Source organism: Anguilla rostrata, chromosome 6 (assembly GCF_018555375.3).
Source record: "Anguilla rostrata isolate EN2019 chromosome 6, ASM1855537v3, whole genome shotgun sequence".
NCBI classification, from domain to species: domain Eukaryota; kingdom Metazoa; phylum Chordata; class Actinopteri; order Anguilliformes; family Anguillidae; genus Anguilla; species Anguilla rostrata.
In genome coordinates, this window is record NC_057938.1 from 29839375 (window position 1) to 29860050 (window position 20676).

The 20676-nt window shown below is 39.5% G+C and overlaps 1 protein-coding gene and 1 long non-coding RNA gene across 4 annotated transcripts in view; one reads left to right on the forward strand and one right to left on the reverse strand.

The window, feature by feature from the left end:
* mcm3 (minichromosome maintenance complex component 3) overlaps nucleotides 1-20676 on the reverse strand; it is a 111418-nt gene that overhangs the window by 31395 nt on the left and 59347 nt on the right. For 2 of the 3 annotated variants that reach the window (XM_064341053.1, XM_064341055.1), the window contains exons 11-12: nucleotides 11405-11531; nucleotides 883-1033 (exon numbers count right to left, since the gene is read on the reverse strand). In XM_064341053.1, the coding sequence (XP_064197123.1) occupies nucleotides 883-1033; nucleotides 11405-11531 (278 nt within the window). Of the gene's footprint in view, nucleotides 1-433; nucleotides 800-882; nucleotides 1034-11404; nucleotides 11532-20676 lie in introns of those variants that run through there. The other variant, XM_064341056.1, reaches the window with a different exon arrangement.
* Nucleotides 14051-19839, forward strand: LOC135257888 (uncharacterized). Its single transcript, XR_010330799.1, has 3 exons — nucleotides 14051-18746; nucleotides 18849-19290; nucleotides 19379-19839. It is a non-coding gene; the product is annotated as an uncharacterized LOC135257888 (long non-coding RNA).

Here is a 20676-nt window from a genome sequence, read left to right on the forward strand (position 1 = left end):
ATACAACATATACTTGTAATGGGAGATGATAAACCTGAACTGACATTTTTCATTTAGGAGATATACTGAAGTGAACACATTTTTTTAATGAAGCAAAAATTATTTTTTTCTTCCTATAACAGGGCCCACCAACTAATCCTTATTGCATGAAGGCCTAATATTGAGAAGTTGCATGAGGGGTTATCCATAGGATAAACCTGTTCAATCTGTAAAAAAACGGAGGGTAGTGAAAAAACATCAAAATCACCTTCGGGCTCAGAGTTACCAAACATGAAAAGATTGAAGGTCGGTCAACTACCCATGCTGCGTACAGTAACCTGTGTCCCCCCCCCCATACCTGAAGCCAAGCCATATCAAACCCACATAAATCCCAAGTCGTGACCAGGCTCATAGACCCTAGGTCGAATAGCGCAGTTCACGTCAACAACAAATGCAAATTTTACCTGGGTTATTATTTCAGTGTGAAAGAAGTATCACAGACATAATACACAACAACTTAGTTACAGGCGCTTGAGGCAAGGGAAACATGGAAGTACATATACAATGTTAAATGGCAAAACATCATATTGACAGGACAACTTCAAATGACTAAATCAAAAACCTGCACACATTTGACTGACTTTAAAATCGCTAAACACAATGAGATGCTACCAAAAGAATTTATGCAAATTCACATACTTTTTGTATTAAACAGGAGTGGAGTATTCCCAAGTACATCCGGAATAATTTGTCCAATTTTTAGAAACAGTAGTAGAAACAGCACAACAAATATTGTTTCTGGGGGTATTCGTATTATCACCTGCAGACAGTAATAATAAAACATTTAAGTTTTTGGTTAAATGGTTATGAATGGTCTCTGATAAAACAAGAATTGATTCTCACCCTAGCAACATCTGATCCCAGCTGCTCCTGACTGCGCAGTCGGGAGTACTCCTCCGCAATGTGATCAGCTGCCTCTTGTGTCAGCACAGGTGTGATGACTTTGGCCACATGGATGTACTTTCTCATGAACTCCTTGCTCACCACCTTCTCCCTGCAAAGACACAACATAAAAGATTTGTTTACGGGCCACATTCTGGTGAAATGAAATTGGATTGCACGTTTTTCTACTGGACTTGGACCATCAAATTCCATTAGCTCTATTCCCATTATAATGGGAAATCGGCCAAGAACGTTTTATGATGTTGCGAGGCACATTAGCAATGTATATCAACTTCAGACTACCTTCATGACTCCAATTTCACAATACATTCCTAAACCAAATTCCTTGAATAATGCAATTGTTTTTAAATCTATGAAGGGTTTTTTGCCTGTTATACTTGTATGTTAGAAGCTTATTACAAAGTCAGCAAATGGATCATATAAATATGCTTTTCTCTCATGCTGACCGAGATGCCCTAGTACTGACTGAAACCTAGCTAAAAACTGTGTTGCTGATTAATGGTTACAATATTTTTAGAACTGATTGGGGTGGTGGTGTAGCCCTTTACGTCAGATCATGCCTTTGCTGTCTATGTGTTTCAGACTGTTAAATTGAAAAATCAATTTGAATTTCTTGCTCTAAGGTTACTCCTGAGAATAACGTTTCTTTTTTTAGTTGGAGTCTGTCGCCCTCCTTCTGGTGCTGAATGTACCATGGATAATCTTAGTGAGATTTCTAGGTCTGCCCCTGGGTCTCCCCCCTAGTGGCCGTGCCTGGAACACCTCCAGAGGGAGGAGCCCAGGAGGCACTCTTATCGGATGCCTGAACCACCTCAACTGACTCCTTTCAATGCGGAGGAGCAGTGGCTCTATTTTGAGGTGCTCCCGGACAGCTGAGCTCCTCACTCTATCAAGGAGAGTAAACCCTGCCACCCTACGGAGAAACCCCATTCCCGCCGCTTGTATTCGCAATCTTACTCTTTTGGTTACTACCCAGAGCTTGTGACCACAGGTGAGAGTAGGGATGAAGATCAACTGGTAAATCAAGAGCTTTGCCATTTGGCTCAGTTCACCACCACTGTTCGATACAGTGCCCGCATTATTACAGCCGCTACACCTAGACGGCAGTTGATCTCTAAATCCCTTTCAACCAATTCTTCATATAATTAACCCTTCACTGTTATCCAGCAATGTTCCCATATCTTTTAGTAGGCAGAATTCAAGCCACTACTCAAGAGAACAAACTTGGATTCGACAGACCTGGCTAACTACAAACCTATGTCTATCAAAGACTCATGTTAAATGTGTAGCACAACAACGCTCTTCTTTCTTACAGGATAAAAAGGTGTATGAGAGGTTTCATTCTGGTTTTAGGAAGCATCATATTACTGAGACAGCCCTCGCCTGAATCTTGAATGATCTGTTTCTCCCCCTTGATTGTGGCGATATCTCTGTTCTTGCCCTGCTTGATCTGAGAGTTGCCTTTGATACCACAGACCACAATATCCTCCTCCATAAGTTACAAAAATCAGTTGGTGTCACTGGGAAAGCCCTTGGTTGTGGTTGAAATCCTATCTCGCTGACGGACTTCAGGATGTAAGGGTAAATAGGTCCTCTGAGTATACCAGGGTTCACACTTTGGTGCACGACAAGGATCTGTGCTGGGTCCTTTGATTTTTCCTTGTACATGATCCCTCTAGGGGACACCATAAGCAGTCATGGTGTTAACTATCACTGCTATGCAGATGAAATGCAACTTTATATGCCTTTTAAAACAGGCAAAGTTTATCCACTACACAAAGTAGAGGCCTGTCTTAAAGATGCTAAAGTTTGGATGAACTAAAATTTCCTCATGTTGAATTCTGATAAAACCGAGCTGCTGAGTAGCTCTTAGAGATGAAGTCCTACAGTTTTCCTGAAATATAAATTGCTTCTCTGTCTCCTCCAAAGCAGTTGTTAAAACACCTTGGTTTAACTTTTGATTTAGATCTTTCCTTTCAGGCCCATATTAATAATCATTGGCCTTCATCCACCAAAAGAGCATATCTAAATTAAGGAAGATGTTGTCCCTCCAGGATGATGAAAAAATATCACATGCATTTGTATCCTCTCGGCTTGATTACTCAACTGTCTTATTGTCAGGATGTACCAACGCGACCTTGAAATGTCACCAACTTGTACAGAATGCAGCTGCTAGGGTCCTTACAAGAGCTAAGAAATGGATGGGAACATATCAGTCCAGTGCTTAAATCTCTTCACTGGCTGCCTGTCAAATCTATAATTGACTATAAAATCTTTCTGTTAACATATAAAGCCTTTAACGGTTTAGCCCATGACTATCTTAGTGAGTTACTTATTCTCCTCAAAGATTACTTCATCACAAGATGCTGGTTAAGTCAAAATTCCATGTATATTGGGATGGCAGGTATGCCATCCCACCAAGTTACGTCTTGGTGGGGCGGCATGCCCCATACCTATACAGCACTGAAGGTTTGGCACTTTTCAGGGACCCCACAGAAATAACCACAATGACCATGGACTCTCAGCCCTTAAAAACATTCCTTTATACACCTTCTGGCCCCATTTCAACAGACAGAATTCATAAATAACTTCACACATTCACACCATAAATCCCCAAACTTAGGGGATTGTGTGTTTTTTTCCTCCTCCTTTTTCTTGACTGATTACATCATCTAAAATGCTCTACGCCCACAAAAAATATGTCTCCCCATTGGATATTTAAGTACATATGCAAATAAAAACATTGGATACGGACACAAAATGGACATATACAAGTGCACACCTGGCCCTGTGTTTTGTAATCTTACCACCTGACAGTGTGGTCATTAAAACTTCATCATTTGAAGTTTTAATGACATCAAAGTTTCAAATAACAAAAATTGCCTGATGCAAGACATTTAAATGAATGTATGAAACAGCCAATTAATATGAACAGAATGCATATTCCTCCAGAAAGAATATGTTTATACTTGGTTGTCAAGATTATTTTACAAAATGTACAAGTATTTGTATATTTGCAATTTAAAATAAATACTGATTGTAAAATAAATACTGTACATACATGCATACACACATATATAGAATACTTCATTATCCCCATGGGGACATTACCCAAGCAGCATGTAACATTCACATTTACAAGCAGACATTTATATCAAGAAACATAAAATAATTCACGCTACAGAAAGGCCAGACAGATGAATACATAAATAGATAAAAATTTGACATATTGAGGCCTATTAAATAAATCTTGACTTTTACAAACCTAACCACACATATGTTCGCCCCATTAATGCACTGTATGTTTGCACTCACAGGGCCAAGTTCCTTGGAATAATTTTGGAAACACGGAAATAGCTTTTGAATACAGCTGGTTTCATTTGTATGAGGTAAGCTAGCCAATTTTGTTTCTTGTGACGTAATTTTGATATCAATACTTTCAATGGCAAGCCTAGACTTTGCCAGTTTGAATTAATGAGGCCAAAAGTTTACATACACCTAGGCTAAAGACATTCAAACTCAATTTTTCACAACTCCACACATTTCATGTTACCATGTTAAATCAATTAGCGTATCTACTTTATTTCCATAAGAGGTAATTTCAAAATAATAGCTAAGAAACAGATTTATTTCAGCTTTTATGTACTATATAAGACTAGCAGTGAGCCAAAAGTTTACATACACTTTGTTAGTATTTGGTGGCATTGCCTTTTAATTGCTTAACTTGAATCAAACTTTGGGGGTAGCCTTCCACAAGCTTCTCACAATACTTTGCTGGAATTTTTGCCCATTCGTTCTGACAGAACTGGTGTAAATCAGTCATGTTTGTGGGCCTCCTTGCTCGGACACGCTTTTCCATTTCAGTCCCCAAATTTTCTATGGGATTCAGCAGGGTTTCCGCCAGTGTACTAAAACCTAAACTGACCCCCCTGCCAGGCCTAAGCATCAGGGATTTTTTTTTTAAAAATGTATTTTTAAGATGTTTTTTAAAATAGTTACAGCGGGGCAGCTCGGTTGGAAAGCTCACCAGCGACATCTGTTGGTTAAAACATGAACGCACTATAGGAAAACAGCAGGTCTGAGATCAGTGTTCTTTACCCTCATTGTGCATAGAGTGACATTCAACACTTGATGCTTCCAACTATCACAAGCTAACGGTACCAAGCAAGGCACCGTTTCTTTAGTAGGCTAACTAACCTCGTTACAAACTGTGTTATCACTTCATCTCGTTAAGTACATTCTTTTTATATATTAACTTAAGCAGTGTGTAGGTAACGTTAAACTAGTAGCATGAATGTAACGTTCGATACATTGTAACATTACATGATTTATTAATCGCCATCGAAATAACGACTTCACTTGTTTATTAATAACGTTAGCTTGGTGACATTGATGTGCACAACAACGTGGTCATTTAGCCAACTTAGCTAGCTAGCCAAACAGTCAGTAACACAGATACATAGATATTTTGTTGTTGTTGAAATGTGCCCAGCATTCCAAGGCTGTACATTGTTGTAAGATTCAGTAGTCAACGAGTAGGCAGTGTTGTGCATATCCCGCTCTTACAGCTCGTTTCCAGCCCAAATCACTGCAAAGACAGCAAAAGTGAAACTTCCTTCTGACATCTACGACGGCAATCGCAACCACAACATTTATTTTGCCATTTTGTATCTCTATTTCCATGGATAAAATCGCATGTATAATTATTATTTACTGGTAAATACATTTACTTCATATCCAGGGAGATATCCAACTACTTGCACGCTACATGACATGTGCAGCCATTTAGTAAAGCGATCGCATTTCAGGCTAGAAAATAACCCGTCAATCCAGAGAAATTGCTGAGTTGTCTGAGAATCTTTATCGCAACAGAATGTATCAAGGCTGGCAGCCTGGATCAAATTTGCTGTGACAGCTGCCGTCCAAAACAAACACCTGAGAGAGGCTGCCTGCGTGCGTGCCTCCCCCAAGGCGTTACTTCATTGTTTTGCAATGCGCAGCTGTCGTAAAAACATCGATAAACTCGGAGGCATACGATTCCAATGAATAGGACAACTTGGAACCGGTTCTCGTTTCCCATCCCTATTTAAATGTGCCCAGCATTCCAAGGCTTTGTTGTAAGACTCAGTAGCCAATCAGGACTTGGATACAAGTTTTTGTAGAGCGCAAAAACTTTGATATTGTTTATTTTAATTAAATGCATTTTGTTGTTGTTGAAAACACAGCATTCCAAGTCTGTACATTGTTGTCAGATTCTTTGTAAGACTACTCTATGCTGTAAACAGTTTTTGATTTTTTAAAATGTGTGTTGAATAAATGACTTATTTATAACAACATTCACATTACGTAGTTATATTTTCTAATCTCCAGTCAGCTTTTAGCACTGACTTAATGTAGGGCCCTATGGAATCTGTGTTATAGCTTTATTTAAATTTTCAATTCCGCGATTCCGTCCGTGATTCACCGAAATTATAGGGCCCTACCTTAATCCTGCCATCAGTCTGTCGCTGGCCCTCGCCAGGCCCCCATCAAAAAAGACACTTGGCCGCCGGACCAAGTTTTAACTTTCTAGTTTATGTCTTGAGATGTTGCTTCAGTTTTTCTATATAATCCTCCTTCCACATGATGCCATCTATTTTCTGAAGTGCATCAGTCCCTTTTCCAGCAAAACACCTCCACAACATGATGCCGCCACCCCCAAGCTTCACATTCGGGATGGTGTTCTTCGGATTAAAAGCCTCACCCTTTTTCCTCCATACATATCATTATGGCCAACCAGTTCAATTTTTGTCTGACCAGAAAACACTCCTCCAAAAGGCTAGGTCTTCATCCTGGTGATCACCTGCAAACTTCATTCTGGCTTTTTTATGCTGGTCTTGGGGTAGGGCCTTCTTTCTTGCCATGGCAATGAAGGATAATCTTAATGGTAGATGTAGATACTTTGGTACCTGATGTCTCAAACTCCTTCACCAGTTCCTTTGTTGTTGTCTTGGGGTTCAGTTGAACCTTTCGGACCAAAGTTTGTTCAGCCCTGGGAGTTAATTTGGTCTCTCTCCTGACATACAAGATCAGCTTCAGACAAATCAAACCCACAAAGGATGCATGAAACATGTTATATTAATGACATACACCCTATAACATTTCATTGATTTTCAATATTAATAACAGTGCAAACCCCCACATCCACAAAAAAACACACAACACCATAAACTGTAAACGCAAAGAAGAAATACATTGCAAAAAACCGGTGAATTCAAAATCTAAGTGCATCCAAACAAAAATAATCCGTTCCGTGTTTTCCAAACCGACAAACATGCAAAAATGCACACAGCATCCAATTCAGTTCAGTTCCATTCAATCCCGAACAGAGTTCTGGTAAAAAACAACAACAAATTAATCCTTTTGCTACTCATAGAACCGTCAATTCCCTCTTTCTAATCACGTTCCGTGAGTCAGTTTGCCAGTCGGCAAGTTATAATCCACTCCAGGATTTGTATTTCGCCGGTCACACGTCAGCAACCTACTTCCTTGTTTTAAAATGAAAGAAAGAAAAACAACCACTTCAAGATCACGGCGAGTTGAGATCGCATTGCGCCAGGAGATCCCACAGTTAAAACCGCGTTAGACGAAGGACGATTACTACCTCAAACTTTGCGTTGCTTAACACGGGGATTTGGAGCTACAGTTGCGGACCGACCATTTTTCCAACTCACAGTGCACCGCCATTTTTGACTTCGTCACCATATTTTTATGGGCTGGACCATGTAACAGCGGAAACCAGGGAGGTAATCAGTCTAAATGGGTGTGGGTAAGTGCGGCGCTGGGGCAGCTAAGCCCAGGTCGTCACACCATGGTACCTTCTGTTGTTTGGAAAATGCTCCTATGGAGGAACTGGACTTGTGGAGGTCCACATTTTTTTCAGAGGTCTTGAGTTGCTTGGATTTTCCCATAGTATCAAGTGAAAAAAGGCAGTGGCTCTAAAGACAGGCCCTTAAATACAACCACAGGTGCCAATTAACTCTCATTGAACTCCTAATTATGACAATTGGCCAATCAGAAGCTTCTAAAAAGTCACTACATCAATTTCTGTAATCTTCCAGACTTTATAGACATCAGTCAACTTGGTGTATGTAAACTTTTGACCCACTGGAATTCTGATATAGTGAATTAAAGCTGAAAAATCTGTCTCTAATCGATTGCTTTAAAATTACCTCTGTTGTGAACAAAGTATGTGCCCTAATTGACTTGCCAAAAGAAATGTATGAAAACATAAAATGTGCGGACTTGTGAAAAACTGAGTTTGAATATCTTTAGCCTAGGTGTATGTAAACTTTTGGCCTCAACTGTATAGACAATGTATTGTATGTGTGAGTAACCTTTGGCATTTTTTGTATGTTGAAACACTGTTTTTCAGATAAAATTACAATGGATGGCTTTAAGTGTAGGCTTAAACCACTTTAGTCAATCCTATAGTTATGAACTTAAATGCGAATGTCTGAGCTGGGTAGGAAACTTGGCATCAAGTGTCAAGCTGGCTGCTACGGAGCCGACACATTGGGTAGTTTAGTGTCAAGCTTGCTTTTAAGAAACTGACACGCTAGGTAGCTTAGCCTCAAGTGTCAAGCTCGCTTTTATGGAGCAGGCACGCTAGGTAGGGACTTCCTGTTTGTGGTGGAAAGTGACGAGTGTTTGAAAAAGTTTGTTACAGGATTATATTGTGCTTTCAAGTATATATTTGATATTATTTTGGGCATTTTGTTCAAACAAAACACCCATATTACAAGTAAGTTGAAAGGTGAAGAGGATTGATATCCGTGAGTACCGTGTTTATTCGGCTAATTCTACCTAATCAGCCAGATAAAGCGCAAGTAATTTACGAGGTCTAATGGCTGTTTTCTGCCCTCCGGTATCCCCTCTTTCTCAACCTCTCTCTCCCTCTTGGGCTGTCTCCTGCTCTGTGTGCGATATGTTTAGTTACTCTTCCTCCACTGTTAACGATAGATTTACCTGTGATAAGTGTAGGTTAAATGCTAGGCTGACGGAGAAGATTGCTGAATTGGAAACTAGCATCCGTACCTTACATGAAATTCGAGATAGTGAGAAGTTTATAGAATCCTTCTCGGTTCCAGATACACCAGCTAGTCTGTCCACAGTTAGCACCCCGGCTGAGCCTTTGCAGCAAGGCGGGTGGATTACAGTTCGGGAACGTAGTCGAAAATTTAAGCCACCAGTGCTCCATTACATTACATTACAGGCATTTGGCAGACGCTCTTATCCAGAGCGACGTACAACAAAGTGTATAACCATAACCAGGAACAAGTGTGTCGAAAACCCTAGAGAGAAGTACCGTTCCAAGTGCAGGGAACAACAGCATAGTTCAACTTGGACCCTGTAGGTTAAACTGATTACACTAACACAAACGAGAACAGTAACAACACAGTCTATGCAAAAATACAAGCAGTAGTTAAGACGTGTGTATTAACTAAGTCACCTACGAAACAGCTACCTAGTTACAACCCTAAGATTACAGTCAATTTAGAGATTACAAGGAGGCTCCAACGTCCTATTCACGTTTCAAACAGGTTCTCCCCCCTCAGCAACACACCAGCTGTGAAACCTGTTGAAAAAAGTCTAATTGGCGACTATATTTTAAGAAACGTGAATTTAGCGACTCCAGCGACCATAGTACAATGCATTCCAGGGGCTAGAGCGACCGACATCGAGGCAAATTTAAAAGTGCTGGCTAAGGCTAAACGCAAGTTTTCTGAAATTGTTATTCATGTCGACACTAACAATATCCAGTTGAAGCAATCGGAGATCACCAAAGATCATTTTAAATCGGTGTGTGAATTGGCAAAACAGATGTCTGGGTCAGTTATTTGCTCGGGCCCCATTCCCTCTTGGCGTGGTGACAAAATCTACAGCAGACTGACATCACTAAATCGCTGGTTGTCTGTTTGGTGCCCTGCAAATGGAGTTGGCTTTATAGACCACTGGAATACTTTCTGGGGGAGGCCTGGTCTTTTGAAATGAGATGGTATTCACCCCTCTTATCTCTAGTAATTTATTGTATAGTCTTAGAAATTCCATTTTATGACACGCCAGAACCAAGGCCAGGCAGCAGACCTACTGTCTTACACAGATTTCTGCTTGTTCCCAAAAACTGCTGCCCAGGTTACATGCTATTGAGATAGTGTCTGTCCCTCGACCAAAATTAAGCCTTGCTAAGAAGCCCATTAGGGTCGTTTGTATGACTAATCTGCAAAAAATCAGACCTTATTCTACTAATAATGCGGCTGACCAAACTCAGCTAAAAATTGGATTAATTAATATCAGTTCACTAACCCCTAAGCAACTCTTGTAAATGAGTTAATTACTGATCACCAAGTTGAAATCTTATGTGTAACTGAAACTTGGATTAAAACTGATGAATATATTGCCTTAAATGAATCCACCCCTCCTGGTTACAGCTATACTCACGTTCCCCGTCTGACGGGTCGTGGCGGTGGTGTTGCTGCTGTATAATTCTAATCTTTTTGCTACTTTTTTGAAGTACTTGTTCTCAGTTTTGCACATCAGGACAAAAAAGCAGTCAGTTTTATCCTTGCAATTGTATACAGGCCACCAGGGCCATACAGTGGCTTTTTACTTGAGTTTGCTGATTTCCTTTCCAGCCTGGTTGTTAATTCAGATAAAGTAGTAATTGTAGGGGACTTCAATATTCACATGGATAGTGAAGGCGATCCTCTCAGATCAGCATTCTTGTCTATCATTGAATCTATTGGCCCCTCCCCCTCTTCGCACTTCTGCTTCCTGGTCACGTCTCCTGTCTGTTTTGGCTCCACGATGGTGGAATGACCTTCCTGTGGAAGTCAGAACAGCTGAGACCCTGACTACCTTCAAACGATGACTGAAGACTCACCTCTTCAGGCTGCACCTCTCCCCATCCCTCCCAACCTCCCTGTAGTCTCTAATTGACTATTTAATCTTAGGGTTGTAGCTAGGCAAGCTGTTTATCTTAGTTGACTTAGTTATTGCACTTGTGCCTACTCAACTATTGCTTGTATTATTTGCATAGACTGATTTGTTGCTGTTTTTGTTGTGTTAATCAGATTAACCTAGAGGGACCAAGTTAAACTACATGGTCGTTCCCTGCACTTGGAACTGTACTTCCATCTAGGGTTTTCAACACATCTGTTCCTGGTTTTGGGTATACGCTTTGTTGTACGTCGCTCTGGATAAGAGCGTCTGCCAAATGCCTGTAATGTAATGTAATGATTTTGGGGGGGAATTCTTAACACCTAACAAGTCTAACATCAGGCAAAATCTTTTAATTCTGGGGGGACTGGGGAGACAAAAAAAAAAAACAAAAAAAAAAAAACACTTAGTGACACTTACTGCCACTAATTCAAATGTACTACAGGCACACTCTAGCATATGCAGCACACAGGCACATCATTACCTGCGTCTCCGGCTCCCATGCAGCAGGCTGTTGTGTTTCTCATACACTTGTAGCTCCTCCTGCTGCTCCTCAACCATGTCTGGGTCGTCCGTAGCCAAAACATCAACCGTCCCGCCCAGAGCTAGCGCTTCAACATAAACCCAGAGATGTATGTCAGCAAGCTGCCTAGAAAACAGGAAAACTTTAGTGCAGAACCTTGCACTTCCCCCATTGTTTTTTCTAATGAAAAGTTTAATTCTTGTAAAAAAACAAATAACAAAAAATGTAAAACTAAAAAGGTACAAAACTGGTACAAGACCCTAAGAAAAACTCATGTTTATTAAATACCTTGAATGCAACACAGTTCCTAATCTGCCCACTTGGCACTGGTCATTAACATGCCATTTATTTTAACCAATCAGCAGTGCAACTGTGTTGTGGCCTGCCAATTGATCTCAAGATGACTTCAAGTGAATATCCAAACAGAATGGACAGGTTGTGTCAAACCTAAAAGCACTCGCGTTTAGAAGTGACATACTTCACATCAAAAGGGAATCATGTGAAAATTCTTGATAAAGGAACACATCTTTTTGTTGGGGTAAAGATTGCAGGTGAACAACAATCCTCTTTAACCTCTTAAGGCACAAGCCAAATTTTGCCAATCCTTGCCCATTTAGGGGGTACCCTATTTAAAGCTTTATAACTCCAGACGTGAACACCACAGAGACTTGGCTAAATAGGCTTAAATGAAGCAAGACATTTGTACAATTTACAATACTGACACAAATTAGTTTATATTCATAATTTTGGAAGAAATAAAGTGCCACAAATGCAATTGTTTTGACAAAAAATCCTAAATAAATTTGCACTTTTTAAGTTTGCAATGAAATACTGCGAGATTGAATATATGCAGGAGGTTAAACTATACATGTGCTAGGTCAAAAAAAGGGTGGATATGTAGAACTACTATAGATGTACGAAGAAAAAACTAAGCAGAGTACCCAGCATCTCCAAATCTATCCAAAATGTCTAAATTATGCATTGCTGTAAATCATAACATATCCATGTATTTCACTACAAATCAACTGTTTTGACTCAAGAAAATCACTGTTGCATAATTTTTAAATGGGAATTACAAGCTTTCAGTCAGTACAGTGGTCTAAAATAGCTAGGTGTCCAGAAACATATCCAAAATCTCTCCAAAATTGAATAAAATGTTTTTTGTCCATTATAAAGCATATAAATGAGCCCCTTATGAGGGTTTAAGATGAAACATTGCTATCAGATTAAAAAAATAATGCAAAAACATTGTCACACAATGCGGTACAGTACCTAAATGTGTAATAATTAACTCGTGTGTATTTCTATACTCTGTACTCTCGTATGTTTTCTTGTATGGGGATGAGACAACATGAAAACAATTTTCACCCATCCACCACGTTTTGGCAATGTTCCAGCTCTGACGTCATCACTGTTGCATGCTTCACAAAAACTATTACACTTCCGTCTAACGCTTACATTACAGTGTGAAATATTTACATTATATAACACCACTAACCTATTTAAAGATACTCAATTTCAAAAATAACGTATATAACCGAAATATTTTGAACGGTAATACTTACATAGCAATGATGAAATCTCCTCTATGTTCAGTAGATAGAGACAGAGACAGTATCAATGATATTGTTCTATTCGCTTCTGTTTTGCTCCAGAAAACGATGTCAGCTAGGTCTATCAGCAAACATATGGCTTAGCTATGTTCAGAAGTCCTCAATAATAATAGTATTTTCCAAGAAATTACGAAATATCCTTGAACACGTTTCGTTAGGTGCATCGTATTTGTCTGCTAACAGAGTGAGTGCGTAAGTGAATTTGATGCTAATAATATTTTCTGTTACGCTGACCTATAAAACGCCATTCCAAAAGCAGAATTAGACATGCTATACTTCGTTAGAAAGCTTATACTCTCGCCTACTGAATAAATGAATTGTAAATAAAGTCAGACTGTACTAAAAAGGGCGACGACGCCGTAAACAACAGGTGTGGTGTTACGCACAGCTATTTTGGAAGATACCCAGGCGTCACAGATGCGCCTATATTTCCCAAACGGATTGTCCAAGACAATATATGACCACGCAATCTCAAAAGGGACATCTCTACACGTAAAACCAACAGCTTTTATATTTATTCAATATTTAGTCCCAGATATTGACTGTAAAATGACATGGTATCCTTTTTAAAAACTTTTTCTCGTTTATTTCGTTATTCAGTGAGCAGCGTTTTCACTGCTGTATAGGCATATCTTAGGGCTATTGTCGGGTTTATCTTGTTGCTATGACGGAATACGATTTTTTAGTGGTGAAAGAATATTTTTATTAATGCCAGGATAGACAATATTGTCCATTATGTCAAGGGTGGGGGGTGTTTTTTAGATGAGACTGCAGGGAGGGGGTGCGTGTTAAATGAACGACCGGAGCGACAATGGTGGGGCTGCGAAACTCCGTTTTCGGCATAGTTGTCATGTATCGTCTACTAATGAAACTGAAACAACGCGTTTCTGTTTTCATCTCACACGTTGGTTGCAGTAGCACCGAATGTTTGACTTTAGTAATCTAGGCACGCGGGCGTGCCCACCACTAGGGGCTGTGCGCTAAGAGGTTAACCTCTTAGTGAACATGCCGAATCTGACCAATCCTTGCCCACTTAGGGGGTACCCTATTTAAAGCTTTATAACTCCAGATGTGAACACCACAGAGACTTGAAAAAAGGCTTAAATGAAGCAAGACATTTGTACCATTTACAATACTAACTTAGATCAGTTTATATTCATAATTTTGGAAGAAATAAAGTGCCACAAATGCTATTGTCTAGGCAAAAAATCAAAATGAATTTGCTCTTTCGTTTGCAATGAAATACTGAGAGATTGGTATATTTACCGCAGATTAAACTATACATGTCCTGGATCAAAAACTCATTGACCACAAGTTCATAAAATCTAAGTAGATTATATGTAGAACTACTAAAGATTTATAAAGCAAAAACTAAGCAGTGTACCCAGCGCCTCCAAATCTATCAAAAATGTCTAAATTATGCATTGGTGTAAATCACAACATATTCAAGTATTTCACTACAAATCAACTGTTTTGACTCAAGAAACTTGCTGCTACATCATTTAAGTGCAGTGGTCTAAAATATCTACGGGTCCAGAAACATATCTAAAATCTCTCAATTAATAAAATGCTTTTTGTCCATTATAAAGCATATAAATGGGACTCTTACGAAGGTTTAAGATGAAACATTGATATCAGATTAAAAGATAATGCAAAAACATTGTCTCACAATGCGGTACAGTACCTAAATGTGTAATAATTAACTCTCGTATGCATTTCCGTACACTACAGTATGTAATGTTTTCTTGTACTTCACACCTTTCTTGGTGCCCGATGTTCTGCATGCTCTGCAGACCACTGATCCTAAGAAGGCAGCTAGGCCAGATGGCCTTGGCCCATTTTTATTGAAACCGATAGCAGAGGTTATAGCCAAACCAGTCACTTACATTTTCAACCTTCCAGTCTATACAAATAAAGTTCCAGTTTCATGGAAACAAGCTTATGTTACACCACTATTGATAGCTGGTGATTCATGTGAACAACTATACACCTATCTCAAACCTTTCTGCATTAGCGAAGGTTTTGGAGTATTTAGTGTCTGATCAATTTAAAATGGTCCTGGACTCACACAACATACTAAATGGCATGCAATCTGGTTTTAGATCCAGGAACAGTACAGTGACTGCAACTTTGAAAGTCATTGATGACTTAAAAGCAGCCATTGATAAGAAATCATTCTGTGTGGCCATGTTTATAGACCTTACTAAGGCCTTTGACACAGTATACCATCCCATGCTAATAAACACCTTGTTGAAGGCTGGTACTGGTTACAAAGCTGCAAATTGGTTTCAGAGCTATCTTTGTGATCGGATGCAATTTGTCAGACATGGGAATGTTACATCTGACCCTGTTGTTCTTAGAAAGGGTGTTCCCCAAGGATCTATTTTAGGTCGTCTGCTCTTTATCATCTATATTAACAATATCTGCAGTCAGACTGAACACTCACAGTACCATTTCATATTCTTGTGCCCCTTCTCCTGAGACTGCTTGTGCAAACTTGCAGTTGGATTTCGCTTCACTGCAGCATGCCCTTATTGACTTGAAGCTGCTTTTAAATGCATATAAGACTAAGGCAAAGATATTTGCTCCTAGCAGCGTCAAGGTTCCAGCTCTCTCTATTAACACCCTTGAAGGTGTAGCTATTGAGATTGTTGATACTTATAAATATCTTGGTATTTGGTTGGACAAAAGCTTTAATTTTAAAAAGCACATTGAAACTCATGCTAGGAAACTTAAGTTCACATTGGGCTTTTTATACAGGTTAAAGTCATGTTTTCCTATGTCTTCACGTAAACGGCTGGTTGCAGGTTTATTCCTACCTCAGCTAGATTACGGTGACATCATTTACCACTTTGCTCAAACTCGACCCTCTTTATCATGCTGCCCTCAGATATACTACAAATGCAGGCTTTAAGACACATCATTGTACCTTATATAACTTAGTAAATTGGACATCCCTTGGTATACGTAGGATACAACCTATTTTTTACAGTCTCTGGATGCAGGACTGGCATATATTCATCTACCAGGCCATTCTTGGAGAGTTACCTATAGCCTATATATACGTTCAAAGTTTTTACCCACACAAAGTACACATAATTTAAGATCTAATATTGGACTGCATTTCAAGGTACCAAATGTGCAGACAGAAGCCAGCAAGAGGAGTCTGTTCTATTATGGCCCCCGGTCTTGGAATGAGCTGTAGGTTAAGCTCAAGCTTGGCACACTAATTTCCTGGGCTGTCTATAAAAAAGATCTCAGAAATCTTAACTGTTAAATGCACCTATTTTAATATTTAATTCGTCATGTCATGCTGGTTACATGTATGTCATTCTGTTTGTGTATGTATCTTTGTATGACCCCTAAGCGTTGTGTCTGTTTTGTACTGTATTGTATTTTATTTTAATGTGCTGTTCTCCTTGTAATATCTTTTAACTGAGCTGCCCACTTGGCCTGGTCTCCCTTGTAAAAGAGATTCTGTCTCAATGGGACTCTCCTGGTAAAATAAAGGTTAAATAAATTAGATTGTATGAGCATGGGAGGACATGAAAACAATTTTCAACCGTCCACCACTTTTGGCAATGTTCCAACACTCACGTCATCACTGTTGCATGCATCACAAAAACTACAAAGCTACCAATGAACACTTACATTACAGTGTGAAATATCTTCAGTATAAAACACCTATTTAAAGACACTCAATTTAAAAAATAAAGCATATAACCAAAATATTTAGAGCAGTAATACTTACATATCAATGATGAAATCTCATCTATGTTCAGTAGATGGAGACAGAGACAGTATCAATAATACTGTTCTATTCGCTTCTGTTTTGATCCAGGAAACGATGTCAGCTAGGTCTATCAGCAAACATATGGCTTAGCTATGCCCAGAAGTCCTCAATAATAGTATTTTCCAAGAAATTACGAAAAATCATTGACAACGTTTCGTTAGGTGCAGTGTCTTTTACTGCTTTTACTGCCGTCCACAAACTACAGGATACCTTAAAACGTCATGAAATGACAGCTATCCATAAAGCGGCAGAAGAAAAGGAGAAATACATTAGAGAAGGTAGCACTTTCACAAAAGCTTTACTCTATAAGTTACAAAAAAACTAATATAAAATAGTTGTTTTAAAAATAATTACTTTGTTGTGTCTTTAGGGAGAACACTACAGCGTGCCATAGCTGCACAAGCGGGCTCTTGAAGGCTGCTTCAAAATAATATATGAATGCCTCAAGTAAAAGTGGCCCCACCACACCAGCTATGAGCCCATTATTTGCTTATGCAAGCAATTGGGCTGTGCTTATTTTGATGGTTTGAATGTAAATTCTGCAACCATTTAATTACAAGATTGTAAATTGAACATCTCCACATAATTACTGCCAAGTAGGCCAACCTAATTACTTTTCTGCCCCTAGGTCAGTGCCAACACCAAACATACAAGCAGCCACTTCATTGATGAAATGGTGGAGACCATTGGCCAGATTTTGGATGACCAGCTGGTAGCAGAGTTGTCAAAATCCCCAGTGTGGGGATTAATGGTTGATGAGACCACTGACATCTCTGTCACCAAGCAACTGGGTCTTATTGTGAGGTGAGACTACGTTCTACAATTAAATAAAATTGATGTGTATATTCTGATTAAAATTACTTCGACTGAACATAGATTTTTTAAAATATAGTTTTCTGGGACCTGACAAAGTGGGCAGCACTGTAGTAAAAACCAAAGTGCTGCATTCAGGTGAAGTGTCTGCTGGGGATGCTGCAACTTTGTATGGCACCATACTGAGAGTCATCAGAGATGACAAGATGCTACCAACCAACAAGCTGGCCTCTTTCACCAGTGACGGAGCCTCAGTAATGACTGGAGAGTTGTCTCTTTTGCTTTTACCTTTGTATTTGATGAGACTGTCATAGTGATCATTTTGAATTCTTTTAGGGAGAAAAACTGGAGTTGGAAAGAGACTCAAGGACTCGTTCCCTGGCCTGATAACCGTGCACTGTGCAGCACATCTGGCTGTGTCAGACTGCATTAAGGGGCAGAGGGGAGTACCATACCTCATCAAATATGCCAGGACTGTTAGAACAATATTCTGGTTCTACCAAGCCTCCAGCAACAGGACCAGCAGTCTTAAGGAAATGGAGAGGCTTTTTGAACCCCCCCCCCCCCAAATTAAACTGCAGGTTAGAAGTATTCAGTGCTAGATTACTCAGATTTACTTTTGCTTTTTTGTCCTTTATAAAGCTCATCAATTAATTCTGTAGTGAGGAAACACTACCAGGTGGGAGTCAAATAAGGAAGCAACAGATGTGATGCGCCGGATCCTGCCTGCTCTCATTGCAGACCTCTCGTCCAAGCCCGGAATGAGCCAACAGCTCAAGGACTGTATTTCTTTGTAAAGGATCAGTTCTTTCCCCCTGCCCTGTGCCTAATGCAACTTGTGCATGATAAGATCCACCGGCACCTTTTCTTCTCCCAGGTGGAGCAGGAGGTATGAGATAAATACCACAGTCCTTGGTTTTCCTGTTAATTGAATTATATTCCTAGTTGAGCCATCATGTTTGACCTCAGGTCACAGTGCTGAAGACATCCCTGACACAGCTGAGAGAGAGCAGCATAGTCAAGGACCGCTGGCAGGCATGGCTCCAATCAGATGCTGGTCTGAAGCCAGACTGAAGAACACTAAGTATTATAGTATATATATAACATACTTTAAGTATGAATCTATTTCAATAGTTAATGTGGACTCAAGAACTGTTTTATTGAAATTTGTTCAAATCTTCTACAGGTGATGGAGCCGTTTCTGACTGCACTGACTGAGAACATTGAGAGCCGATTCCCAAACACCAGCAGTTTGTCTGTCTTCAGTGTGTTCTCTCCCAGACAGATTCTGACAAACTCTGCACAGTATGGGGATGCTGAGATGAGGACACTGGCAGAGCAGTTCCCAAGACTTAAGGAGTCTGACCTGGTGTCTGAGTGGGACTCCTACAGGCTGAGAGTGAGAAGTCCTGATCTGAAGATACTATATATCAGTTACATTAACTGCACCACCACCACTACCACCACCACAGTCTATTGGTTTTAAATAATAATTTTATCTTTGTTCTCACTTTGCTCTGTGGCTTGTATCTCCAGAATCCTCTGAGCTGTATCCCACCCTGAGCCTTGCAGCTGCAATCCCTGTCCAGACTGCAGATGTGGAGAGGCTATTTTCTGCACTCAAGATTGTAATATATGATTGAGAACACTATCACTATTCATGTCTGTATCAGAATAATACAAAGTTTCTTAATGCATGCATTGTTTTTTAAAAAGGTTAAGACACCCCTGCGCAACAGATTAAAGGAGAGGCACTTGGATGTGTGTTGCAAGGTAGCCATCGATGGACCAGACCAGGAGGCCTTGGACTACAAGGAGTGCATGAAGAGGTTTTATAAAATGAAAAATAGGAGGCTGAAATGTTCTGTCTCTGGTTGTGAACTGTGTAGATGAAAAAATGGTTTTAATGCAATGTTCAAATACCCTGTAACAGGGCCACATTTTGCTGGTTGTGAAATGTGTAAATGAAAGCAAAGGCTTTTGTGTTATATTTATGTTTAACTACACTGCAAGAGGACCCCTGTGAATTGTAAATGAAAACAATAACTTGTTATATTTGATTTGATTCTAAACAACTTGTTTGTTAACTGTGTAAATTAACACATTAGCTTTTATGTTGTATTTAATGTTGAACAGGGCACCTTTATTTATTTGAATAAAATATGCTTTAACTTTAATTGTCATTTTCTTCAATCATAATTATTAGAACTCCTAAAATATATTGCTTGTAAGAAGTGTTTGCTTGAGCCAGTTGAAGGCCTGGTACACATGCACGTGTGTGCACACGCATAGATTTTGGGGGGACGCAGGGGATGCTTCCCCTCAATATTTAGAACATAAAATGAATCCCCCTATTTTGTGTATTCCTTTACATAAAGACATTTCCACCATAAACTGATGCAGAAAAGGCAAAAAATTGGTGCATAAAAATTCACCAGAATGCAGGAAATTAAGTTGCTCAAAATTTCCTGGAGGAGGGAGCCAGGAAAAACCCTGTACTACTACTACCAGGGTTCATACACTTTTTCACCAATGATTTTCAATGACTTTTCCATGACTTCTCCACAACCTTTAACTGAATTTCCATGACCAAAACAAATGACTTTATCTCAGCGGGACGATTTAAAATTATTTATTGTAACACTAAGTAAAATTAGGTCTGCATCTGAAACATATGGTGCCTCTCTAAAACAAATAAACACCAGACAGACACACTTAGATACATTCTTTCATATTTTAATTCGAATAGTTTAATATTTTGTCAATGTCTCAAACAGGGCTCGAAATTGCGACCATTTTGGTCGCATATGCTCCCAAAATTTAATCTGTGCGACTTCGAAATATAATTGGGAGCATTTGTGCGAGTGCAAATAATTGTTCTGGTGCAACCTTTTTTTTTTTTCTTTTTTCAGTCGAACGTCTCTTCCTCTGTACATTCGCTAGTTAGTACACTCAGTGTGTGCCTTGTGAGCTGACGGTGACCCTTCTAACCAATCGTGAGCTTGACATTCTTA